A 27,655-nucleotide genomic window follows, 5' to 3' on the forward strand; every position below is an offset into this window, starting at 1 on the left:
CAACAATCTTATTTAGGCCACCATTTTCGAACCTTATTTCATTCACCAACTTAACCCTAAATCGTTGGATCAAGACTCATGGAACTCGCGGTTAGAGACTCTTCACACATGGAAGAAATCGAGTTAAGTAACAGGTACGGTTCCTTTAATTCATTCTAAACAAACAAACAAACAAACACATGAAATCGATTCCCCAAAACATAAAGTTTTATGTTTCCATAGGAACGATCGAAAATAGTTTTCTGTTTAATCTTTTCGATTCGGTTCTTAATATAGTGTATGAACAAATTAATTGATTGATTGATTGATTGTGGCAGAAATACAAATATGTTTGATGGAGCAAAGCTTAAACGAAAAAGATCGATTGATGGTTGCGATATCCCTCGAAAAGGTGCATCATTATCATTATTATTATTATTATTATTATTATTATTATTATTATTATTATTATTATTATTATTATTATTATTATTATTATTATTATTATTATTATTATTATTATTATTATTATTATTATTATTATTATTATTATTATTATTATTATTATTATTATTATTATTATTATTATTATTATTATTATTATTATTATTATTATTATTATTATTATTATTATTATTATTATTATTATTATTATTATTATTATAAACTTAAAAGTTTTAAAACTTACAAAAAATTAGTGGGAAGCCTAGAGACAATCTGGGCCCCCACACCTCTAGCAATAGCAAAACCTATCCTAGTAAAAATATGAGCAGCAGCACCGGCACCAATATCTTGCGCCATCGAACTCTTCTGAACCCACTTTAGCAAAGAAACAGCCTCCTTCTCTAATTCCCCAAGGGAAGAAAATGAGAAAGGAATGAAACCATAACCAATCGCCAGACAACTAGATTCGTACTTGACCCGCTTCCGACGAGCCGCATCAATCACAGCACGTCCAGGGACAAAGTCAGAAAGCCCAGACTGTGTCAAAGGAGAAGATCCTGTCAAGTCAACACAAACATCGCGACCACAATCCCAGGAATAAAGTAACACATCTGCAGGTCTGAGGGCCCTGTCGTTCCCTCCAGACAACCCAATGTCAACCTCCTTTCTCGCTGAAATCCCAGATCGATAACAAACATCAACAAGGGAATCCCGGACAATATTATGTCGATGCTTAATACCCACCATACCAGCACAAGACACCGCGTGATCCCCGAAAATATCCCCAGTAAAAACCCTTGAACAGGCAGAGCATGCCGTCGAGATAGAGAACAATGGAACACCTAACGGGTAGCACAACACACATCGGTAAGTCTTTGCGTTCATCGTCTGACCCAACCCCAAAATAGGGACTGCCCTTAGCCAAGCAGAGGTGTGATCACTCTGCTGTGATTTCCATAAGGCCGATTGTCGGGGAGATAACGAAAAAGTGGATTCTGCAGAAGCGGTAACCTTTGTGAAATAAACATCTGCCAATTTCTTCATGAGTATTGGGGCAGCGACCTCACTCGGATTACCTAAAATATCAAACCCAACTGTTTTATTAAACAGACCCAATGCATTTTCAAAAGCACGACCAAGACCAACAATACTTGCATGACGTAGTAGCTTGGTCTGCAATCCAGCAGACTGCAATCGAGAAGCCAGAAAAGCATAATGACGAACATCTCCCGCAGAATAAACACCAAGCCCTCCAAATGCAAATGGCAAGGTGGCAAGCCGCCACTGCCAATCACCAAACCCAGGCCCTGAAGCAGTAACAATACGCTTAAAAGTATTATTATTATTATTATTATTAACTTATTATTAACTTAAAAGTATTAAAACTTACAAAAAAAATTAGTGGGAAGCCTAGAGACAATCTGGGCCCCACACCTCTAGCAATAGCAAAACCTATCCTAGTAAAAATATGAGCAGCAGCACCGGCACCAATATCTTGCGCCATCGAACTCTTCTGAACCCGCTTTAGCAAAGAAACAGCATCCTTTTCTAATTCCCCAAGGGAAGAAAATGAGAAAGGAATGAAACCATAACCAATCGCCTGACAGCTAGATTCGTACTTGACCCGCTTCCGACGAGCCACATCAACCACAGCACGTCCAGGGACAAAGTCAGAAAGCCCAGACTGTGTCAAAGGAGAAGACCCTGTCAAGTCAACACAAACATCGCGACCACAATCCCAGGAATAAAGTAACACATCTGCAGGTCTGAGGGCCCTGTCGTTCCCTCCAGACAACCCAATGTCAACCTCCTTTCTCGCTGAAATCCCAGATCAATAACAAACATCAACAAGGGAATCCCGAACAACATTATGTCGATGCTTAATACCCACCATACCAGCACAAGACACCGCGTGATCCCCGAAAATATCCCCAGTAAAAACCCTTGAACAGGCAGAGCATGCCGTCGAGATAGAGAACAATGGAACACCCAACCGGTAGCACAACACACATCGGTAAGTCTTTGCGTTCATCGTCTGACCCAACCCCAAAATAGGGACTGCCCTTAGCCAAGCAGAGGTGTGATCACCCTGCTGCGATTTCCATAAGGCCGATTGTCGGGGAGATAATGAAAAAGTGGATTCTGCAGAAGCGGTAACCTTTGTGAAATAAACATCTGCCAATTTCTTCATGAGTATGGGGGCAGCGACCTCACTCTGATTACCTAAAATATCAAACCCAACCGTTTTATTAAACAGACCCAATGCATCTTCAAAAGCACGACCAAGACCAACAATACCCGCATGACGTAGGAGCTTGGTCTGCAACCCAGCAGACTGTAATCGAGAAGCCAGAAAATCATAATGACGAACATCTCCCGCAGAATAAACACCAAGCCCTCCAAATGCAAATGGCAAGGTGGCAAGCCGCCACTGCCAATCACCAAACCCAGGCCCTGAAGCAGTAACAATACGCTCTAAGGAAGATCGAAGGGCTCCATCGAAAGCGCGTTGAGCCGCCTCAAATATACTAGGAGGACAAGTACGCAAGGTAAAGTAGAGTTTAGAAACTCCCGTACATGCCCTAAGCGACAACAACTCACACTGAGGATCATCAAGCTTAGCAACCTTATCCATTAGCGCAATGGACTTCCCCCCCTCCCAAAAAAAAAAAAAAATAAAATAAAATAAAAAAAAATAAGATGGACGATTTGGATGTGGGACAACCATTTGACTTAAAACCTAATTGGCCCCAACCCATTTGGGGAGCTAGTTCTGGTCCTAAATGATACTTACATGTAAGGTTTTCCTAATTTTACCCCATATCCCTGTATTTCTCAACGTCGGTAAAATTTGGTATATTTGTTTGATCCTGGACACATGTAAACATATTTGCAAGTCCTTTTAACACTTGCCCACCAAGTGTTCGACAAAATTTCTCAACAAGTGTAACAGTTAGAATATGTAAAAGACTGTTATAGGAAGAATAAACTATAAAATCTGAGTATAAAGAAATTATAGGCAGATCACTTTACACAGCACAGTAAGTTAAGCTAATAATAATAATAATAATAATAATAATAATATATAAAGCTTATAATATTAAATGAAATCTACTAGTCTCGATGTTGTATTATTATTCCTATTATTATTTGTTTTTTTTTTTTTTTTTTTTTTTTTTTTTTTACAACTAACTACTTTACGAATATGAAGAGCTGAATAAGAATGAATATCGATTACTATTACTTTTCTATTATTAACAACATTGATTGATTGATCATTTATTGTAGCAGGAAACATGATGCTGCAGGATAAACAAATCGCAGATAGCAATACCAATAGCGATATCGATATCAATATCGATTGGGCCGGTGGAGGCTATCTCATAACTAACTTGGATAACTTGAAGCTTGTTTGTTCGGACGGGGTATCCATTGAGGCCAAGCCCTTTAAAAGGGAGTCTGGAGTTGTCAACGGCTTCTACAACAACAAATTTGGCATCCCAATATTCGAAAGCGATAGCAAAACCCTTGAGATGGTTAAGGAGTTCTGTGTGGCACGTGCGTATTTCCAGGATTATTATGCCTATCACTATCCTGATTCTCATGAAGAATCTCTCCAAAAAGCGTTGAATTGGTGTAATTCCAAATTTCTTGAACAATATCAGTCCAACTTTCAGGCTACTATTAAAATTATTGAGGTAAGCCTATTCTCTCTCTCTCTCTCTCTCTCTCTCTCTCTCTCTCTCTCTCTCTCTCTCTCTCTCTCTCTTTATTTTATTTTATTTTTTCCTGTTAGAATTTTGGTTTGATTTATTTTTAAGTTTGATAGAATCAGTCATGATAATTAAATAATAATCACATTAAATTTAATATCATTAATTTGCTTCATAACTACTTTATGTTTTCATTTCCAGGCTGCTTTCGAATTGGAGATGATAAGCCTAATCCACTTGATGATGGAAGCAGTGATCGACTTGTTCTCAGACATGAACGAGGGTGACGTTTACGATTTCTTTCCCGTGCACTTGATTAACAAGGATGATGACTATGAATTTGAAGAAATGAAATCGACTCTCGGTTTATCGGTGCTATTTCTCAAACAAATGCAAAGACAAGTGTACTTGTTGGTTCGGTACAGAACCAGGTACGTACATATGCATACTTATATTAATCCCAGTTGTTAAAATATGTTTGTTGCTATTATTAACAACTTGATTGATTGATTGATTGATTGTAGCCAACTATAATTGGGATCCCGAGTTATTAAAACAGACATTCCATTGCCTTAAAGACGACCGTACACAGCAGTGAGTTTACTACTCTTTAACCACCCCCACCCCCTTTCCTTTTCTTCTTTTTTCTTTTTCTTTTATGGTTACCTTTTTCAATTACATTATTTTTACATATTACATATGAACCCTGCCTAATTGTGTTACTCTTTCGAATTCAATATAATGTATTGTATTGTATTGTAGACGACGATGGCTAATAGCGCATTTCCTTTTAAGACGCCCGTGAGTATTCTCTCTCTCTCTTTTATGTTTCCAATTTTATTTTATTCTACTTTTTCTTATATATTCACTATCATACTTACTTGGTGGCGATTTCATTGTAGTTATCTTGCCGACTACTATGGAAGAAAATACAAGGAATCTAAATACAAGGAATGTGCTAATGAGGACGAAAAACGTTGATTTTAGTCGGTGTTCCCGAATGTAATCCTCTTTGACTTGAACAAGTAAAAACCAGTTGCTTCTGGTATTTTGCTTATCTTCTTGATGATTAAGTGCCATGGATTTTATTTTATTTTCCTTATAAAAATAAAAATAACAATAACAATAATAATAATAATAATAATGCAGTGTTTGCTTTATCCTTAAAAATATGTACGAATGCTTAAAATATGTGCTGGTTTGGTTGTATTTGATTAATGATGCAGGTACGTTCTGAGAATGAGATTGGGCCGAGTCCAACAAGTACGATTGCTGCATACTTGGGTGATTATTCAGTTGGGCTGCGTTCGTTACTGGGCCAACAGATTGGGGCATGTGGATAAGGAGCAACAGAAGAGGACGTGCAGATTAATTGACTTAATTAAAGGAATTGAAGTCAAATTCAAAAGTCTTTAGTCCTCATCTGTATTACGGAGTAGTTTGTTTTTATCTTTTAGAAGTTTGTTATTCTTGTTTAGCAATAAAAGAGCCGGATGCTAGACTTGTAATTCAGATCTTATTATTGAAGTTTTAGCAATAAACGATATGTATTTTTACGTATATCCCTCGTTCATTCTCCAACTTGTTACCAATATTCGGTTGAGCTCCATTTGACACATCTTCGAGATGTCTTTAATGTGTTGCGCGAGCAAAAGTTGTATGCCAACTGGAAAAAATGTCACTTTTATAGCACCTGAAATAACCTTCTTAGGATATATTATATCTGGTCAGGGGATCCGCATGGGCAGTACCAAGGTCGAAGCTATTCTAAGTTGGCCTATTCCTACTACGCTACATGAGATACGAAGCCTTCATGGCCTGACATCCTTTCATCGGCGCTTCATCAAGAACTTTAGTACTGTGATCGCACCCATTACTGAATGCATGAAAGGGGGAAATTTTGTTGGACCAAATCTGCCACAATCGCCTGCAACGACTTAAAAACCAAGCTAACGCAAGCTCCTGTTTTAGCCTTACCTAATTTTACCGATGTATTCCAAGTTGAATGTGATGCCTCGGGTGTGGGTATTGGTGGTGTTCTGAGTCAAAATAATCGTCCCATAGCATTCTTTAGTGAAAAGTTGAATGACGCTCGTCGCAAATACTCTACGTATGACCGTGAATTCTACGCGATTGTACGTTGTTTGGAAGCAGCGACACTACCTTCTTCCCGCTGAGTTTGTATATTATATTCAGATCACGAGGGCCAACATAAACTGAATTCGCGACACGCTAAATGGGTGGAAACGTGGCAAGCTTATTCTTTTGTGATTAAACATAAAGCCGGGGCACAAAACCAAGTGGCCGATGCGCTAAGTAGAAGGTACACGTTATTGGGTACCATGCGAGTACATGTGTCAGGTTTTCAAGAGTGGCAAGGCCTGTACCAAAATGATCCAGACTTCATTGATGTATGGGCCACATGTTCAACAGGAACACACTACCTCTTTGCTATTCATGATGGATATCTATTTCGGGGCAAACGATTGTATTGTTTCAGGATCATTGAGGGATGCCATTGTCATGGAAAATCACGTAGGAGGCCTAGAGAGGCATTACGGTATTAACAAAACGATGGCGTTAATTAGAGATCGTTTCTATTGGCCTCACATGGAAAAGGATGTGAATAAGGTGGTGACGCGTTGTTGTATTTGTCACATAGCAAACACTCATGGTTCCAACGTGGGTTTACATACTCCATTGCCCTTGCTTGATCGTCGTGGGAGGATATTATCCTTGATTTCATGTTCGGTTTACCGAGGACGCAAAGGCAGAAAGATTCGGTCATGGTTGTTGTCGATCGGTTTTCCAAGACAGCGCACTTTGTGGCATGCTCCAAAACCTATGATGCTAGTCAAGTGGCCCGGTTGTTCTTCGTTGAGATTGTACGGCTGCACGGGGTTCCAAAAACATTAACATCCGACCGAGATGTAAAATTCGTTAGTCACTTCTGGCGCACATTGTGGTTTCGCATGGGTTCCAAATTGCAATTTATTTGTTCTCATCATCCACAAACGGATGGCCAGATAGAGTGACTTAAAGGAATTGAAGTCAATTAATGTTTTAAATTAAAACTAGATTTAAGAGTACGTGCGTTGCACGGGGACTCTTCAACAAACGAACTTGAATCGTAAAATGTTATATCAATTAACAATATGATAAAGACAGTATCACAAGTATTGTTGTGGGTGAACTGCTTAAGTATTTTTGTTTTACACAAAACACATAGATTAAGACTACTAAATTCGACATGTTTAAATACTAAAATGGGTAGGCCTGAAGAGGTGTTTTTAGTGGACACCTAAAACACTTACAAAATGACAACTAAAATGGCCTCTAAACGATGACAAAAACAAAAAACCTAAGGATGTTTTAATGCACATCCAAAATCCACTTGTCATACTTTTATTGACTTATGACAAAAGAATTATACATATACTAATATAACCTACGCCTTATAAAAACAAAATAAACTAATTAGAAATGAGAATGAATGCTATTTTTATCTCTCATGCCAATCTTGATACTATCAGCACTTATATACCTTGGATCACCAACAATATCAATATCCTAACACTCATCACCCATAATAGTATATGCTGTCCTCAAAATCATAAAACATTGTCGTTGACTTTTAAAAGTCAACAATTCAGCAAAATCAAAACACTGAAGATCTTGATCATTTTTAGAAGAGAAAAAAATGGTAAGATGAGCAGATCCAAACCCATCTGATGCAATCTTTAGTACTTGGATCCCACATTATACCTCTGTGAACAAATTTCTTTAGAAAAAAGGCTAGAAACCCTGGTTGATAATCAACACAGAACACCAATTTCATATTGACCCTCTTGTGTACCTATATACCTGCCCATATTTCCAGCCAGATACAACCACGACCCATGTGACATACAATACCCATGTCGGCCGAATCAGACCATAACAAATGAATCCGTTGATGTCATAACCCGACCTTAACCATAAGGACGAATACAATAACATATGATTTCATCGCGAGGTATTGACCTCTATATGCGACATTTTTCAAAAACTGCATTCGTTTTTACAATACAAACCATAGCTTTTATTACAAATACAAGGTTTAAACAACTTAATAATGATTATCGTTTAGCGATAATCTTAGACTTACAAACTTTACATGTGATAATAACAATACGACCTCCAACATATTTTACATTACAAATCCTCCGATATGCAGTTTTATTTTTGACACAAATATGCATACTCAAGATCTTGCTTAAATTCAACATGTTGCAGCGGAAGCTTTTAGTTATCACCTGAGAATAAACATGCTTAAAATGTCAACATAAAGTTGGTGAGATATAGGTTTAATGCCGGCAGCGTTATGAATATAGACCACAAGATTTCATATATAAACGTTTTAATAAAAATATTCTAAGTTGTTGAGCACTTGATAACCATACTTAACATTTAATCAACGTCGCATATTGCCTTTATTATGAAATCTTACTACACCGTACCAAGTGTAGTCACCGAAACGAAGTACTGTGCAACCGTTGAATACTGGTCGTCCAGTCCGGTTGGGGTTGTCAGGCCCGATAGATCTATCAACAGGATTCGCGTTTACAATACCTCATGTAAATAGTAGTTACCAAGTTACAGGGAAGTATGCCAGTGGTACAACTCAACGTAGAATATATATTTTTAATCACTTGTGTTCATAACGTAAATCATAAAATGCATGTATTCTCATCCCGAAATATTTAGAGTTTAAAAGTGGGACTATATACTCACTTTTGTCTTGAAGGTATTTAACTCGACTTAGTCTCCGATAGATATCACGAACCTAACCATATATATAATATCACGAACCTAACCATATATATAATATATCAACATATTTTCTTTTCAAGTAATCGTTACATATATATATATATATATATATATATATATATATATATATATATATATATATATATATATATATATATATATATACTTTTAATACTTTTAATATTTTCTTAGTCCGTAGTTAGCAGTCCGATGTTAGTGGTCCACAATTAGTTGCTTAAATAAAATAAATAAAGACACCATCGTATTCGTATTGATCAGAATTAATCTTGACCCATGGTACCATGTTGTCAAATGACGTGTTGCGTACATAAAGTACCGTGTTGTCAAATGACGTGTTGAGTACAATTATGAGGTCTTATGATTAATCTTCTTGTGTTGTTTACGAGTGGTCCTGAAATATATAAAATCAAATTATAAGTAAATATATATTAAATATTATGTTAATTAGCCAAGATATGATTAATCCGATTTTGTCATAATATGATATATTACAGGTCTTGAAGTGTTTTTTTAAAAATCAAATTAGAAGGATCTATTTAGTTTGCGAACAAGTTTGAAATCACTCAAACTATGTTCTTGTTGTTAAAATTTTATAACACAAAATAAGATAGCTATATAAATATGAATCGAATAAGGTTATGAATAAGGTTATTACCTCAAGTTACTTGAACAAAGCTACTGGAAAAGGTAAGAAAGATCTTGGAATCAAAAGAGTGGTGGAGTGGGATTGAAAGATTGGAAGTAATCTCCTTGAAATCGGATGACTATATTGATACGTTCTTGAATAGGTAAATGAAGAGAGATTAGGTAGTGAATTAACTTGAAAGAAAATTGGAAATGAAATTGTATGTGTGTGTGTGTGCAAAATAGCATGATTATGGGATGGATATATAGGAGATTTAATTTGTTTTCTTGCACAAAAGTCACACATGAGGTTAAATGGCTGGTTCCCACATGTAACATCATGTCTAGTGGCTGATCATTGAAGTTTATTGTTGGTATATACCAATAGTAAATACGTATAGAAGCTGGGTATTATACGGTTACATATACCCTAGATATACTTGTAGAAATTTTGAGGAATCGGAACGAGAATTCAAATATGGACGGGTTTATAACTGTAAAAGAGGCTCAAAACTGGGCTTTTATTTTTGGGTCAAACCGGGCCAAAATAAAATTTTAAGACATTTTTAATAAAGCAATGTTAGCCCCAAAAAAAATTTCCAAGCTGACCCGTCAGCTCGACCCCAGCCAGGGGCTCTGCCCCTTGGACCCCGCCAGGGGTTGCCACCCCTTGGACCCCGCTTATCGGGGGCGCTGCCCCCGAACCCCCGTCATAATCAAGATAAGTTCAAACAAGTGTGCACTCCACACTTCCCCAAACTTGTTCGATATTTATCAAGATTATTTTGGTTACAAATTAATCCCATTACACTTAAATCATATTGGTGACATAGATCACCAACACATTATATATTGTAAGTATATATGTCAAAGAATGTTACATATAGTTATCGTTTTGAAAACTTAAGTTAGTGGTCTCAAAGTATACTTATAACTCATTGTTGTTAGTTCACAATGAAATGTTAAACCATCCTTAAATCATGTTAAATATGTATAGATATGTACATATACATAATCGTATAATTATCGTGTGTTATATAGTTCGTGATATCATCGGTCAAATTGGACGGTCAAACATTGTGTGAAACTCTTTTCAAAAACATAAGTCTCAACAGTTTGGATTGCTTATCATGTTGGTAAGGTTTATTTTATGTAAATATTAATCTCATAAGTATAAAACGATCGGAAAAATCCGGGTCGTTACAGTTGACTTTCAAAAGTCAACATATCACTAATGTTAAAAATTTTGAGACCTTGGTTCTTTCCAAAAGTAAAAAAGATGGCATGATAAACTATTCCAAACCAATCTAAAATAAAATTTAGCACCTGAATCCGCACCAACAAAATCCAGTCCAATATCTTTGCCAAAAAATGTAAGGAACCCTAATTTATGACAAATAAAATCCACAAATGTCATTTTGAACTGATATGTACCATATGCATAGTTGCACCATGCTAAGTATAATCTACTAACTGTAATTTAACATCTACAAACATCTAATCTCTCTGTAATTTCACCTCTCTTAATTGATTCATATTTACAACATACAACGAGGATATATATAGACCCGAGATACAAGACCTGACTGCCCAATAAATGCACCAACCCAACTAACTACATTAATTGCACCGTCTCAACTAACTACATTAATTGCACCGACTACCTACTAACATTAAATGTGTATATGTATGTCTTATGTATTGTAACACTCCCCCTCAAGCTGGAGCATAGATATTGATCATGCTCAGCTTGTCACAAAACTGACGGATGCAATTTCTAGGTAATGCTTTGGTGAATAAGTCAGCCAACTGTTCATTACTTTTGATATGAGGTGTTTGAATAATTCCTTCTTCTAACTTTTCTCGAGTAAAATGACAGTCAACTTCAATATGTTTGGTCCTTTCATGGAAGACGGGGTTGCTTGCAATATGAATGGCTGCTTTGCTATCACACCACAAATTCATTGGTGTGGACTGAGCAAAACCAATCTCGCTAAGAAGGTTACGAACCCAAATAAGTTCACAAGTTGTCTGGGACATGGCTCGATACTCAGATTCCGCATTTGAACGAGATACCACATTTTGTTTCTTACTTTACCAATATACAAGATTTCCTCTAACGAAGACACAATAACCAGTTGTAGACCGTTTAGTTGCAGGATCACCATTATAATCAGCATCAGAAAATCCCTCGATAGTGTGATGACCATGATTCTGGTATAAAAGACCACGACCAGGTGTACCTTTTAAGTACTTTAAGATGTGAGTGACAGCATCCCAATGTGAGGTTCTCGGAGATGACAAGAACTGACTAACAACACTCACTGGGAAAGCAATATCAGGACGGGTGAGTGTAAGATAATTTAGCTTGCCGACAATCCTTCTATATTTTTCTGGGTTCATAAGAAGTTCTCCTTCGTCAGTTTTTAACTTTATACTAGGTATCATTGGTGTTTCACAAGTTTTTGCGTTAATCATCCCAGAATCACTGAGCACATCAAGACAATACTTTCTCTGAGATAAGAAAATTCCTCTTTTATTTCGAGAGACTTCAATACCGAAAAAATATTTCAAAGGACCAAGGTCCTTCGTTTGAAATTGAGTACCTAAGAATGTTTTTAACCTGTAAATTCCTTCTTTATCACTCCCAGTAATTATAATGTCATCCGCATAAACAACAAGCAAGATGCACCCAGAGTTTGATGAAGCGAAGAATACGGAGTGATCATATGCACTTCTTCTTAGGCCAAAGTTTCTAACTACCGCATTGAATTTTCCGAACCAGGCACGAGGAGATTGCTTCAAACCGTAAATTGCTTTTCGTAATTTGCATACTTTACCAGACTTCCCCTGAGCAACAAACCCAGGTGGTTGCTCTATATAGACTTCTTCTTGCAAATCTCCATGTAAAAATGCATTCTTCACATTAAGTTTGTGAAATGTCCATTGATATGTAGCAGCTAAAGAAATGAATAATATGATAGATGTGAGTTTAGCAACAGGAGAAAAGGTCTCAGAATAATCCACCCCATATGTTTGAGCATATCCCTTAGCAACTAAACGAGCTTTCAACCGTGCCAAAGAACCATCAGGATTAACCTTTACCGTGAAGACCCACTTACAACCAATTGCCTTTTTAGAAACAAGTAAGTTAACTAATGCCCAAGTGCCATTATGATCGAGTGCATTCATTTCCTCAATCATAGCAGCACGCCATCTAGAATGAGCCAAAGCTTCACCAACAGTTTTCAGAATGGAGACAGAGTCTAAAGTGGCAACAGAAGCACGAGAAGAGACGGACAATTTATCATAAGAGACAAAGGAAGCAATAGGATAAGTACACTTACGTTTACCTTTTCGAAGAGCAGTCGGTATATCAGAATCAGAATCGAAAGATTGAGTATCATGAATATCACTAGAAACATTACTCAGTGACTCACCGGGAGGATCTACCGACGATGACTGTGGCTCAGGAGCGGGCACTGATGTAGCACGGGGACGTCGACTGTATATATATTAAAAATGGTCAGTTTGTTCTGATGGTGTGGGCTCTAGTATGGGATCTAGTGTGGGATCTGGTGTGAGATCTGGTGTGGGATCTGGTGTGGAATCTTGTGTGGGATTTGGTGTGGGAATCGGTGTAGGTACAACATATACCAATAAGTCATCACTTTCCTGATGATTGCGAGAGGTGGACATCGGAAAGAAAGGTAACTTTTCTTCAAATGTGACATCTCGAGAAACAACATAACGTTGAAGAGTAAGGGAAAAACATCTGTAACCTTTCTGAAGACGAGAATATCCAAGAAACACACATTTGATGGACTTAGGATCTAATTTAGTGAGGTGAGGTTGAGTGTCCCGAACAAAACAAGTACTACCAAAAATCTTTGGCTCAATCGGAAATAAAGATTTCGTGGGAAACAAGACTAAATATGGAATATCACCATTAAGGACAGCGGATGGCATTCGATTTATAAGGAAACATGCAGTTGAAACAGCTTCAGCCCAAAATGGTTTTGGAACATTCATTTGAAATAAAAGTGCTCGAGCTACTTCAAGAAGATGTCGATTCTTTCGTTCCGCAACCCCATTTTGGGCTGGTGTATCAACACAAGATGACTCGTGAAGGATACCATTCTGAAGCATATATGACGAAAATGATTCGAAAAGAAATTCTTTGGAATTATCACTTCTCAAAGTTTGAACCGGAACCTGAAATTGCGTTTTTATTTCAGTAACAAATGAGCAAAAGTGAGTAAATACTTCGGAATGACTTTTCATCAAAAAAAGCCAGGTAACACGAGAATAATTATCAATGAAGGTAACAAAGTACTTAAAACCGGGTTTGGAAGTAACTGAACATGGTCCCCAAACATCAGAGTGAACCAATTCAAATGGAGCTGAAGCTCGTTTACTGACTGAAAGGACCCGTTCATATACATTATAAACGATTCTCAATAGTTGATTACATCGCGAGGTATTTGACCTCTATATGATACATTTTTCAGACATTGCATTCGTTTTTAAAAGATAAACTCTCTTTACATCGAAAATTGACAGACATGCATACCATTTCATAAGATTCAACTATAAATGACCTAATCTGTCATTTACTTAATAATAATCTCTATTGAACTCAATGACTTGAATGCAACGTCTTTTGAAATATGCCATGAATGACTCCAAGTAATATCTTTAAAATGAGCAAATGCACAGCGGAAGATTTCTTTAACACCTGAGAATAAACATGCTTTAAAGTGTCAACCAAAAGGTTGGTGAGTTCATTAGTTTATCATAATCATTTATTTCCATCATTTTAATAGACCACAAGAATTTCATTTCCAGTTCTCATAAATATACGTCCCATGCATAGAGACAAAAATAATCATTCATATGGTGAACACCTAGTAATCGACATTAACTAGATACATATAAGAATATCCCCTATCATTCCGGGATCCTCCTTCGGACATGATATAAATTTTGAAGTACTAAAGCATCCGGTACTTTGGATGGGGTTTGTAAGGCCCAATAGATCTATCTTTAGGATTCGAGTCAATTATGGTGTCTGTTCCCTAATTCTTAGATTACCAGACTTCAATAAAAAGGGGCATATTCGATTTCAATAATTCAACCATAGAATGTAGTTTCAATTACTTGTGTCTATTTCGTCAAACATTTATAAAAGCGCATGTATTCTCAGTCCCAAAAATATAAAGGGTAAAAAGGCAAATGAAACTCACGCATATAATTATTGTAAAACAGTTAATAAAGCATTTGCATGTATTCTCAGCCCAAAAATGTAAAGAGTAAAAGGGGCAATGAAACTCACCATACTGTATTTCATAGTAAAAATACATATAACGTCATTGAACAAGTGCAAGGTTGGCCTCGGATTCACGAACCTAAATTAATTATATATATTTATGTGTTGGTCAATATTTGTCTAACAAATTAGGTCAAGTCATAGTGTACCACAATCCTAATGCTCGAGACTAATATGCAAAAGTCAACAAAAGTAAATTTGACTCAAAATAATTTCCAAAAATCTATACATGATTAATATATAGTTTAAATATCGTCGTTTTATATTTTTAAATATTTTTAAAAGATTTATTAGAGTAAATAATATAATTTATTTATTAATAAATAAAATTTTATATTAAATTTATATAATAAAATATACTTTTATATATATTAAGTAATAAAATTTATAGGGTTCATTTAATATCATAAAGATAATATGATAGGTATTATTAAAGTAAGTTATTACACGTAGTAAAATATATTTGTATCACATATTTATTTGATAAAACAATATCTATAATGATAGCAAGTAAAAGTTGTATTATTTTGTAATAATTATTATTATTATAAAAATATTAATATTTATAATTACTAAGATGACATTATGATAAAACGATAATTCTAATTATGATAACTTTAATATTTACGATAATTTTTAATATTATCTTTAAAATAACAATTCTATTTAAAATAATAATAATAATAATGATATTTTATAGTAACAATGACATTTCTATTAAAATGATAATTTTTGCTAAAATGATAGTTTTAATACTAACGATACTTTTAATAATAATAGTAATGATAAAAATAATAAGAACGATAATTTTATCTAAATCAATATATTATAATATTTTAATTTCATCATGATACTCTTACTCATTATTTCCTAATCGTTTCGTTTAATATCTTTTAATTGTCTTTTATATCGTGTTCATAATAATGATAATAATAGTAATCAAAATAATTAGGTGTTACAAATATTTGTTTTAATTACACTAATATTAATAAGACAAAATTTCATTCCTCGTCCCTGAACTTTACATCGATTTTGATTCCCTGTCCTTTTTCTTTTTTTTTGTGCATTCCTCGTCCCTAAACTATCAAAAGAGTACATCCCTCGTCCCACCGTCTAATTTCTGTCAAAACCTGCCGTTACCCCTTATCACGTGCATGTCATGTGAGGGTACTTTAGTCTTTTAATTATTTTCCTTTTCTTTTTTATATAATTTATCTTTTCACCTCATCCTCTTCTTCATTATCCCAAAATCAAGAACCCTGATTTTATAATTTATAAAATCAACGAAACAGATTATAAATGATTCCAGATCAAAAGACGACATCGATTTCTTCAAACTCTTAGTCGTCATCGTAACCATCTCAAATACGACTACTTGTTGTTTTCAGATCTGCAACATCGATTTCAACATCACTTTTCAGATCTTCAATTGTTTCTTCCAATTGGTCAACAATTTCTTCGTTTGACCGAATTATACCTACAATCAGTATATACATATAGATATCAGTTTACACAAAACTAATTAACAAGGCTCCAACTCATTTTGTGCAGTTGAACATAACTTCAATACATGAATCATTAGCTAGCCTTCTAGTAACTTGATTAAAAAAAAAAAGAAAAAAAAAAGGGCAAGCGAGAACAATACATCAAGAAAACCTATCATTTTTAATTATCTCTTATATATTAAATACAAAAGAAAAGTTACACAAATTCACGATAAGCCTGGAAACTTACATTAAAAAATTCAATCTTCAACATAAGTTGAACCTTCGTGATCAGTTATAATAGCTTTACAACAACAACATCATCGGATCGAGTTCGTTCAAACCCAAAACGATAACCGTTTTGGCCTCTGGTTCAATTCGGACGAAATTGAGAAATGTAAAAATGTAGAATAGTTGTAATTCATCTCGTGATGGTGTATGCAAAATTATAGATCTCAACTCGAAGATTCGAGTTCGAATTTGAAGGTCAAACTTCGAGTAAAAAGTCAACCAAATTGTTCATGATCAAATTCGAGTTCTATGCTGCTGTTTGATCGATATTGCTTCATCAAACGTGTTATTCGATGCTTTATGAAGAGGATTCAAGTGTTTTTGATGCCTGAGTTCATCAATTGAATTTTTGGATCAATTGAATTTTTGGAACTGTATTATATTTGTATCCCTATTATATATAGACAAAGGGGTGAAGGGGAAAAAGAGAATAAGACTAAAATACCCTCACATGCTTAGCACATGACTCCATTTAACGGAAAATTAGACAGAAAGTAGACGGGGGACGAGGGATGTACTCTTTTGATAGTTTAGGGACGAGGAATGCACAAAAAAAAGAAAAAGGACAGGCAGTCAAAGTCGATGTAAAGTTCAGGGACTATAACATTACTATAACATTATTAATGATAATACTAATAATTATCTTAATGATAATATAGTAATAATAGTAATAATAATAATAACAATAACAATAACCATTTTTAAATAATGATATATAAATTAATAATGATAATAATAATAATAATAATAATAATAATAATAATAATAATAATAATAATAATAATAATAATAATAATAATAATAATAATAATAATAATAATAATTGGATAATAATAATAATACTAATTATAACTTTAACGATAATAACGATAGTAATAATAAAAAAATAACAATTTTTAATGATAAATCCTTTTTATTGATAAAGATAATAATAATGATAATAATAAGATAAAACTAGAACGACGATAAAAACGACGATAATAATAATCATTTTTAATAAAAATATCGAAAATTCAATTGATTATAACTTCTAATCCGTTCATCGAAACCATTCGATATCTAAAGGAAAAGTTCTTAATTTTTCGCTAGCTTTCCAAGGACATGCATATCTTATACCTTATCTCAACCGCAAGTGTAACTAATTCAAGATTCAACCTAACCTGTCTAAGGGCAATATCAAAAGTACAAGCATGCATAATCCTAAATACTCGAGCACTAGTTAGGGATACACTATTAGTATGTAAAAGTTAAATTATGAGTACTCACGTATCAATATTGAGATTCAATATTGCAGGAAAGGTACGTATACGTAACGAAAATGATAAACACTATATTGACCTCATGAGCATACCCATGAACCATACTCAATCACCTCCATAGCTATAACCCATAATTTCCTTAATCCTATCCCACTCGAAAAACAATTTCAAAATCACTCGGATAGCACTCCGTCGTAATATTTTATGTATACTAATAATATCTTGAAATAATACGGAGTAAATATATATATATGTAAATCGATTGAGAGAGTTTAGAGAAAAATATTTTCAAGTTTCTATGAAATAATGAAATCTATTGAATTCTATTTATAATAGATTTTTGAATTATTAAAGTGAATTATTAAAGTATGAATTATTAAAGTGAATTATTAAAGTGTGAATTATTAAAGTGAATTATTAAAGTATGAATTATTCAAGTGAATTATTAAAGTATGAATTATTAAAGTGAATTATTAAAGTATGAATTATTAAAGTGAATTATTAAAGTTAAAGTAAAGTAAAAATAAAGTAAAGGTAAAGTTTAAGTATAGTAAATGTATAAAACTATGTACTTATAATACGCGTATAAATATATATAATATTAATTTAAATCGTTATATATATTTAATAAAAAAATATAAATATCGTTATCTTTATCATACTAGTTAAGTAATGAGTTGTCAAAAGTGGTTCTAGATATTTATAAAAGTTATATACGTTTTAATAATAAAGTTCTTTTTAAACTGAAAACATTTTTGTACGTTTGAAACTAAATAGATCAATCGAGTCTTTATGAGATTCAATCTTCCACAATCATTTGTCTAGTTCTCAATGATTGACAATTTGTTCTTATTTATAAATCACTTTACCATTTTCCGAATATTGTTAAAATGGAAAGATTTCTCAAATCAACGTGGGCCTTTCAACAGAGACTTGTAATCATAATTCAATATATCTGATAATTCAATCATTTGATCTTATCTTCTAATTCCATTGATAAACATTTTGAAACAGATACAATCATATAAAGTATTTAATCTAATATTTTGTTTACGTTTCAAGTTATAATATATATATACACATATACATATATAATCATATTCGTTTAATAGTTCGTGAATCGTTGGAACTTGGTCGAGGTTGAATGAATGTATGAACATAGTTTAAAATTCTTGAAATTTAACTTAACAAATATTGCTTATCGTGTCGGAAACATATAAAGATTAAAGTTTAAATTTGGTTGGAAATTTCTGGGTTGTCACAGTACCTACCCGTTAAAGAAATTTCGTCCCGAAATTTGAGTGGAAAGGTCGTGAATGATAATAAGTATGTTTTCATGATGCATACGGGCTGAAAATTAAAGTTTTATCATCAGCGAATAATTTGGATAAACAATCCATTTATATGAAGAGTACGAATGAAGCTAACATATGTAAGACCCGAATATTTATTTTGTATACTTGTTTATTAAAGGCATATGAGATCGGGCTTCGTTGAATATTTATATATATTAAAATTGGAAAAGAGCTGAATCTGTCAATCTGCGCGCCGCGCAAAGCGGCCGCGCGCCGCGCAAACGCGCTGACAGAACCTATCTTGTTTTATTTATTTTAAATAAAGGGTATTTGGGTAATTTCACATGGGGCCGGATTTGTGGGCATTATCAGTTGGTTTAGATCCAACTTTGGATCATTTCACATCCATTCATCATCCTCATCCATTCTTAGAGAGAGAGAGAGAGAGGTCTAGAGAGAGATTTGAGGTTTTGGGGAAGAAGAAGCTCGAATCGATCAAAGTCTCGGGTTTTAAAGTTGTTCCTTTCGTTCTCGACTACGCGGTGATAGTATTGGTAAGCTCAAACTCCGAATTTCATCTATTTAATTTGATATTCAAGTTAGGGTTTTGAGTTAATTTGTTGTAATACCCTTTTAGGTGATGAAATGGGTTTAGTGATGCTAGTAATCGGGTTTATTGTTAATTGTTGGTGGATTTTGGGTTGGTGAACAAATTGGCGATGTTTAGAACTTGAAATTTAGTTTAATCACTTTAGTTAGCGATTATGGAAGTATTGGAACCCATTGGAGGTTGTTTGGTTGACTAACTTTGACTTTGGGTCAAATTAGGGTTTGGTGGTGACTATGACCCGATTGGCGATTTAATGAGGTTTATAAACTTAAAATGGATTAAGTTGAAGTATAGAACCGAGTTAAATGTGTTTTGGTGTCAAAACTTGTAAAGGATGAGATTTTGGCCTTTATGGGTCAAAATTAGGGTTTAAGTGTCAAAATGGGTATGACACGTGTTTAACACTTGAGTTCGGGTTTAATTGGCATATTATGACCATTCTCACTTGTGTTAGTGATTATTGGTTGGTTTGGGTACGGTTTGTGCTTGGAAGTGCATTTGGGTCGAAATGGCACTAAGTGACGAATTGGGTTAATTTGTGAATCCAATCTAATTGTGTTGTGGTATTTGTGATAATGGAATAGGTATTTTCCATTGGCGAGTTGCGGTTTACTTGGAAGCTTTCTTCAAGACTTCAAGGTGAGTGATAATATCCTATGTGCATATGTATGTGTAGGATAGGTGCGGGTCGGGTGAAGTGATTCTCGGTTATAGAGCTTACTTCACATATAGGTGGACTTGATGGACTTGTGTATAAGTCCAATTGGCACGGTTGTGCGTTTTGGTTGACCATCTTTGGCGAGGTGCACATTTTGTGTGCACATTATCACACATGGTTGTGATTTGGTTGTTATAACCCTAATGGCGAAGGGTTGATATGGTTGTGTTGTGGATGACCCCGATGTGGTGGATTTTATAATCCCGTGACCGTGGGCTTTAGTAATGAGAAATGAATCTCGGGTAGTGCGGATTCATGGTGACTCGGGTTGTTCGGTCACCTTATTGAGGTAGTGGATCTCGGGTAGTGCGGATTCACGATGACTCGGGTTGTTCGGTCATCTTATGGTTGAGAAGTGAATTTCGGGTTGTGCGAATTCACAAGGCTCGGGTTGTTCGGCCAATGTTCGTGTGATTGAGGTTAAGGGGTTAACCTTGTGTATTATTATTATTGTATTATATTAATGTGTTGTTGTGTTGTAGCTAACCCTCCGGGTGTAGCTATTTGGCGATGGTTACTTTGTCGTTGGTGGACTATCTTTTGTGTTGTATCTTTAGCTCGTTGCTTAGATCATACGGTATGCTTAGTGTAGATGCTTTATACTTGGATGCTTCGGTATGCGGTATTTGTTTTGTGTGGCATATTCATTTTATACATATATATGTATGTAGTATATTATCATTCACTAAGCACTAGCTTACCCTCTCGTTGTTGACTATTTTTATAGATTTCATGCGGACGGTGGCTCGGGTAAGTGCGAGGACTAGAAGACTTTCATAGCTTGCTTTAGAGACTTGCTTTTGGATCGTTTAGGATTGGGTAGCGTATCCCCGATCGCCATGCTCGGCTTTGTGTTGTATTAAAGTCTTAAAGTCGAAAATGGTATTTTGGTACTTAAGGTGGTAAAATGGGTCGATGTGGGACCCGCTTCGTAAACTTAATTTTATTAATTAAACGTGTTAGATTTATATGTATGAATTCATGGTTAAAAGCGTTTTGGCTAAAAACGTCGGGAACGGGTCAAACATTTTCACATTTCAAGGAAAACCGGACAGCGGGCTGCCAGACAGGTTCTGCGCGCCGCGCAACCTATTGGCGCGCCGCGCAACTCAGCCAACAGCAAAATTTTTTTTTGTCATGAAATTTAACGGGGTTTTATACGCGGTATGGTTTGGGTTGTTACAAGTGGTATCAGAGCATGGTCTAAGGGATTTAGGTGACTTGAGATAGGTGCCTAGACTTAGACTTTTGTGTGCGCGTAATTTGTTGCGGGACTTGTAGGATTACGGGTCAGGAACGGGTTTAGTTAGTGCCTTGTTTATAGGTCGACTAACGTTTATATTAGTAATGCGGATATTATTAATATATTATTTGTGTTGTGGTGTAATTCTCGCGTGTGCTTCTATGTCGTAGAATTTTGTTTGTGTTTGTTTATAGCATCGAGCGAGGCGGTCGTTGTACTAACGAGTCGATGCGGCGTGCGTGCGTAATAAGAACTTGCAGACCTTATTACGGGTGCAAATCGTGTCTAACAAGTGATGTACGACGAGTGTTTAGCAAGATGGGAGGGTGTTGTGCGTGTCGTTTTATACGTGCGTGGACTAATCGTTTTGCATTCTTTAGAATGACGACGCGAAACGAGACCGAGACGAACGACACGGAATTTAACGCTAGAGTTACGGCCGCCGTTGCGGAGCAAATGAGGGCGTTTCGAGAAGAAATGGATGGGAAGTATTCCGAATTTCGGGGTAGTAGTGAAATGGAGCGTTGTCTTAAGAGCTTCATGAGGACTAAACCCCCGATGTATAATGGGAAACCGGATCCTTTGATAAGCACAACTTGGATTTCGGATGTCGAAGGGTGTTTCCGTACTATTGATTGCCCTCCCGAGAGAAAGACGAGACTCGCTACGAGTTTGTTGCGGGGTTGGGCAAGGGATTGGTTGGATGGTAAGATTGATCTTGTCGGTGGCGAGACGTTTATGGCTTTATCGTAGGACGACTTTAAGGAGGAATTCTTCGAGGAGTTCCGGACTTCGGCCGATTTGTGGGAATTGCGTAATGAGTTGCGAAATTTGCGACAAGGATCTATGGATTTGAGTACTCTCAAGACGACCTTTATGGCGAAGGCTCGTTTTTGTCCGGAGTATTTGGGGAATGATCGTTTGTTGATGGGGGATTTCTATCGGACCTTGAATGATGACTTGAAAAGTAAAATTAGTCAGGGTCAAGCGAAATCGTTTTCAGAATTATTCGACTTGGCTAGAGGTTTCGAGTCGTATTCACGATCGAAAAAGGGTGAACCTTCAAGTGAGCGAAGGGTCGTTTCGTATGGTGCTCCGAGTAAGAGGGCTAAGGGTCCGAATGTGAGCACGGGTGGTACGCGAACGGGTATGTCGGATTCTAGTGCGGCTAGATGTTACAATTGTGGCGTGAGGGGTCACAAGTCTTGGGAATGTTCGGTACCAAAGGGTGATGGTATGGTGTGCTTCAATTGCCAAAAAGAAGGACATCGTAAGTCGAAATGTCCCAAGTTAGCGGGGACGGGTGCGGCAAGGAGACGTTAAGGTACGTTTCAATTTAATAAATATGTCTTTTGATTATTTATTAAGTGCCGTTTGAGTTTGTGTAGTATGCCTTTTGTTGTGCATGTTATGGTTGTGGGTGACGTTCCTAAAGGAAGTACCATATGTTGATGTTTGATTGACGGGCAAAGGGCGTAAGACTTGGTGCAACCAAGCATTCCTTAGTATTTGGGAAACGTTTCTACCAAGCCACGGAAATGGTTTTGGTGTTTGGTTGTTAAGCTCGTGTTCGCTTTTATGATGAAGTGATGAATCATGAGGTTCGTCGGTTGGTTGGAACCCTTGAGATCGAGTGTTTTAAATCTCGATGTGTGTTGGTAATGGAGTCTTTATGACGCAACATTAGGTGCCTCTTTTATACCTACTAGCGTGGTGTTCGACTCCGATTAGGTTGTGGTTACATTGTACTTAGGGTACCTGGAGAAACCCTTAGGTACATGAGTGACTAGGTGAAATTTGACAAACTAAAGCAATTGGATGATTGCGAGGGTATGGTTTGTGAAATCGTAGTACACTTTTCGTCCGAAGTGTTTAAGGATGGTTTGAAATCCATCGTGTGCTCAAGGTTGGAGTAAGATGTGGTGATGGGTCGTGTGTACCCAATTGTTGGTAAAGTCTACCTTGGTAACATTGTACGGGTGTACAAGTTGTGAGATAGGAATGTGGTTCCAAGTGGGGGAGTCGCACTCCCGCACGAGGAAGTTTTAGTGTGATATTTCGGATGATGCTTTTGGTAGATCCGGAAATTTTTGTCGAGACCTAGTTTTGGTCGATTTGTGGTAGGGTACGATTTCGGATAAATTGTACTTATGGTTTGGATTGGAATTACCACCGAGGTGGTAATGTGGTAAATCTCGTTGAGAGATAATGGACGTGTTTGGTGAGCAAGGTGAAATCCTTCGGTTAAGGAAGGTGTGTGTCGGGTTCTCTTTTGGAGAATTCTTGTTCGGTACCTATGCTTGATATAGGTGGTTCTTGCTCGATTATGGTATGTGATTGATGAAGCATGACTTTCGGAGTCCGCTGACTTCATCATGGGATTGACGATTAATGAAGCATGATCTTCGGGTCCGCTGACTTCATTATGGTATGGTTGATTGATGGAGCATGATCTTTAGGGTCCGCTGACTTCATCATGGGAGTACGTGATTGATGGAGCATGATCTTTAGGGTCCGCTGACTTCGTCATGAGCGTGGTGTTGAGATCGGTGAAGCATGATCTTCGGGTCCGCTGACTTCATCCGGTATTGAGATTGGTGGAGCATGACCTTCGGGGTCCGCTGACTTCATCAAGAGAGTTGTGTTGTGGGACGTGAATATCGGGTTGTTCGTATTCACAATATTTCGGGTAGTACGATTGTCCCTGTTGGTTGGGCTCATAGTTTGAGGTAGTGAATGTCGGGTAGTTCGGATTCACTAAGGCTCGGGTTGTACGGCCATCCTCGGTTACACTATGTGGCAGTGGTAGTGAATATCGGTTTGCGCGTATTCACGATGACTCGGGTTGTGCGGTCATTCTGTTGTGAGATATATGGATTGGGTTGGTGGATTTCGGGTTGTGCGAATTCACTAAGGTTCGGGTTGTTTCGACCATCCTCCATATGTGTTTTGGCTCGGGTTGTTTCGGCCATGTTGAGTTGTGATCTATCGGTTGTTTTATACACCGATGGTGGGGTCATGTGGACCGTGTGGTTTGATCTATTGGTTGTTTGATACACCAATGGTGGGGTCGTGAGGACCATGTTGTGGGAACTATCGGTCGTTTTATGCGTCGATGGTGGGGTCGTGAGGACCATGTGGTATGATTAGTGGTGCGATAGCCGTATTTCGCTCACATGTTTGTTACGGGTGTGACGATAGATGATTTCGTACCCCTTGGGATTTGCGTTCCCATAGCCGTTTTGGGCGCTATCGGTTTCTAACCGTTGGATTGTATTGTTACGGTAGTTGCGTATTGGTCGTATAGCGCACTACAAGGATGTTTAATGATTAGGTGATATCCGTAAGGATTCGTTTGGTTCGGTTTCATCGTTTCGGATTGTTGACTTTAGGTTGAGACTTGGTTGCTTTTAGCGTTGTACTCGGTAATAGTACACTAAGGAATTAATATCTCGGTATGAGATTGGTTGAGTTTTTCCCAGTGTTAGGGAATGAGCATGGTGTTAGTGCTCGGATTGTGGATTTGATAAATCGCGGGTGACGATTTAGTTGTGGAAGGCTATTCGTTGGGAAAAATTGCTTAGGAAAGTCGGATTGGACTTATGTTGAGGACCGTAAAGTGGAGTCCGTTTGGTCAAGTGATGAGGATCACGAGGACGTGATCGAGTTTAAGTGGGGGAGAGTTGTAAGACCCGAATATTTATTTTGTATACTTGTTTATTAAAGGCATATGAGATCGGGCTTCGTTGAATATTTATATATATTAAAATTGGAAAAGAGCTGAATCTGTCAATCTGCGCGCCGCGCAAAGCGGCCGCGCGCCGCGCAAACGCGCTGACAGAACCTATCTTGTTTTATTTATTTTAAATGAAGGGTATTTGGGTAATTTCACATGGGGCCGGATTTGTGGGCATTATCAGTTGGTTTAGATCCAACTTTGGATCATTTCACATCCATTCATCATCCTCATCCATTCTTAGAGAGAGAGAGGGAGAGAGGTCTAGAGAGAGATTTGAGGTTTTGGGGAAGAAGAAGCTCGAATCGATCAAAGTCTCGGGTTTTAAAGTTGTTCCTTTCGTTCTCAGCTACGCGGTGATAGTATTGGTAAGCTCAAACTCCGAATTTCATCTATTTAATTTGATATTCAAGTTAGGGTTTTGAGTTAATTTGTTGTAATACCCTTTTAGGTGATGAAATGGGTTTAGTGATGCTAGTAATCGGGTTTATTGTTAATTGTTGGTGGATTTTGGGTTGGTGAACAAATTGGCCATGTTTAGAACTTGAAATTTAGTTTAATCACTTTAGTTAGCGATTATGGAAGTATTGGAACCCATTGGAGGTTGTTTGGTTGACTAACTTTGACTTTGGGTCAAATTAGGGTTTGGTGGTGACTATGACCCGATTGGCGATTTAATGAGGTTTATAAACTTAAAATGGATTAAGTTGAAGTATAGAACCGAGTTAAATGTGTTTTGGTGTCAAAACTTGTAAAGGATGAGATTTTGGCCTTTATGGGTCAAAATTAGGGTTTAAGTGTCAAAATGGGTATGACACGTGTTTAACACTTGAGTTCGGGTTTAATTGGCATATTATGACCATTCTCACTTGTGTTAGTGATTATTGGTTGGTTTGGGTACGGTTTGTGCTTGGAAGTGCATTTGGGTCGAAATGGCACTAAGTGACGAATTGGGTTAATTTGTGAATCCAATCTAATTGTGTTGTGGTATTTGTGATAATGGAATAGGTATTTTCCATTGGCGAGTTGCGGTTTACTTGGAAGCTTTCTTCAAGACTTCAAGGTGAGTGATAATATCCTATGTGCATATGTATGTGTAGGATGGGTGCGGGTCGGGTGAAGTGATTCTCGGTTATAGAGCTCACTTCACATATAGGTGGACTTGATGGACTTGTGTATAAGTCCAATTGGCACGGTTGTGCGTTTTGGTTGACCATCTTTGGCGAGGTGCACATTTTGTGTGCACATTATCACACATGGTTGTGATTTGGTTGTTATAACCCTAATGGCGAAGGGTTGATATGGTTGTGTTGTGGATGACCCCGATGTGGTGGATTTTATAATCCCGTGACCGTGGGCTTTAGTAATGAGAAATGAATCTCGGGTAGTGCGGATTCATGGTGACTCGGGTTGTTCGGTCACCTTATTGAGGTAGTGGATCTCGGGTAGTGCGGATTCACGATGACTCGGGTTGTTCGGTCATCTTATGGTTGAGAAGTGAATTTCGGGTTGTGCGAATTCACAAGGCTCGGGTTGTTCGGCCAATGTTCGTGTGATTGAGGTTAAGGGGTTAACCTTGTGTATTATTATTATTGTATTATATTAATGTGTTGTTGTGTTGTAGCTAACCCTTCGGGTGTAGCTATTTGGCGATGGTTACTTTGTCGTTGGTGGACTATCTTTTGTGTTGTATCTTTAGCTCGTTGCTTAGATCATACGGTATGCTTAGTGTAGATGCTTTATACTTGGATGCTTCGGTATGCGGTATTTGTTTTGTGTGGCGTATTCATTTTATACATATATATGTATGTAGTATATTATCATTCACTAAGCACTAGCTTACCCTCTCGTTGTTGACTATTTTTATAGATTTCATGCGGACGGTGGCTCGGGTAAGTGCGAGGACTAGAAGACTTTCATAGCTTGCTTTAGAGACTTGCTTTTGGATCGTTTAGGATTGGGTAGCGTATCCCCGATCGCCATGCTCGGCTTTGTGTTGTATTAAAGTCTTAAAGTCGAAAATGGTATTTTGGTACTTAAGGTGGTAAAATGGGTCGATGTGGGACCCGCTTCGTAAACTTAATTTTATTAATTAAA

At 36.6% G+C, this 27,655-nt stretch overlaps 1 protein-coding gene across 4 annotated transcripts; it reads left to right on the forward strand.

The window, feature by feature from the left end:
* Window positions 1-5,671, forward strand: LOC139864786 (uncharacterized). 4 transcript variants are annotated; one of them, XM_071853356.1, is made up of 8 exons: window positions 1-134; window positions 318-391; window positions 3,712-4,121; window positions 4,338-4,567; window positions 4,661-4,730; window positions 4,899-4,937; window positions 5,039-5,181; window positions 5,363-5,671. In XM_071853356.1, the coding sequence occupies exons 1-5, from the start codon at window positions 79-81 to the stop codon at window positions 4,668-4,670; spliced, it is 780 nt and encodes a 259-aa protein (XP_071709457.1). In that variant the 5' UTR covers window positions 1-78; the 3' UTR covers window positions 4,671-4,730; window positions 4,899-4,937; window positions 5,039-5,181; window positions 5,363-5,671. The 4 variants fall into 4 exon arrangements, with proteins under 4 accessions (XP_071709457.1, XP_071709458.1, XP_071709456.1 ...); XM_071853357.1 differs by having other exon boundaries at window positions 5,039-5,161; XM_071853355.1 differs by having other exon boundaries at window positions 5,039-5,138.
* Window positions 5,672-27,655: the final 21,984 nt, after the last annotated feature.

The sequence above is a fragment of the Rutidosis leptorrhynchoides genome, chromosome 8 (genome assembly GCF_046630445.1).
Source record: "Rutidosis leptorrhynchoides isolate AG116_Rl617_1_P2 chromosome 8, CSIRO_AGI_Rlap_v1, whole genome shotgun sequence".
NCBI classification, from domain to species: Eukaryota; Viridiplantae; Streptophyta; class Magnoliopsida; order Asterales; family Asteraceae; genus Rutidosis; species Rutidosis leptorrhynchoides.

Excerpts from the sequence above, each read along its gene's own strand:
- LOC139864786 (XM_071853356.1), top strand. The coding sequence starts at position 79 with ATGGAACTCGCGGTTAGAGACTCTTCACACATGGAAGAAATCGAGTTA. Across the intron at positions 135-317 it reads GAAATCGAGTTAAGTAACAG|AAATACAAATATGTTTGATG; the intron begins GTACGGTTCCTT and ends TGATTGTGGCAG. Across the intron at positions 392-3,711 it reads TTGCGATATCCCTCGAAAAG|CAGGAAACATGATGCTGCAG; the intron begins GTGCATCATTAT and ends CATTTATTGTAG.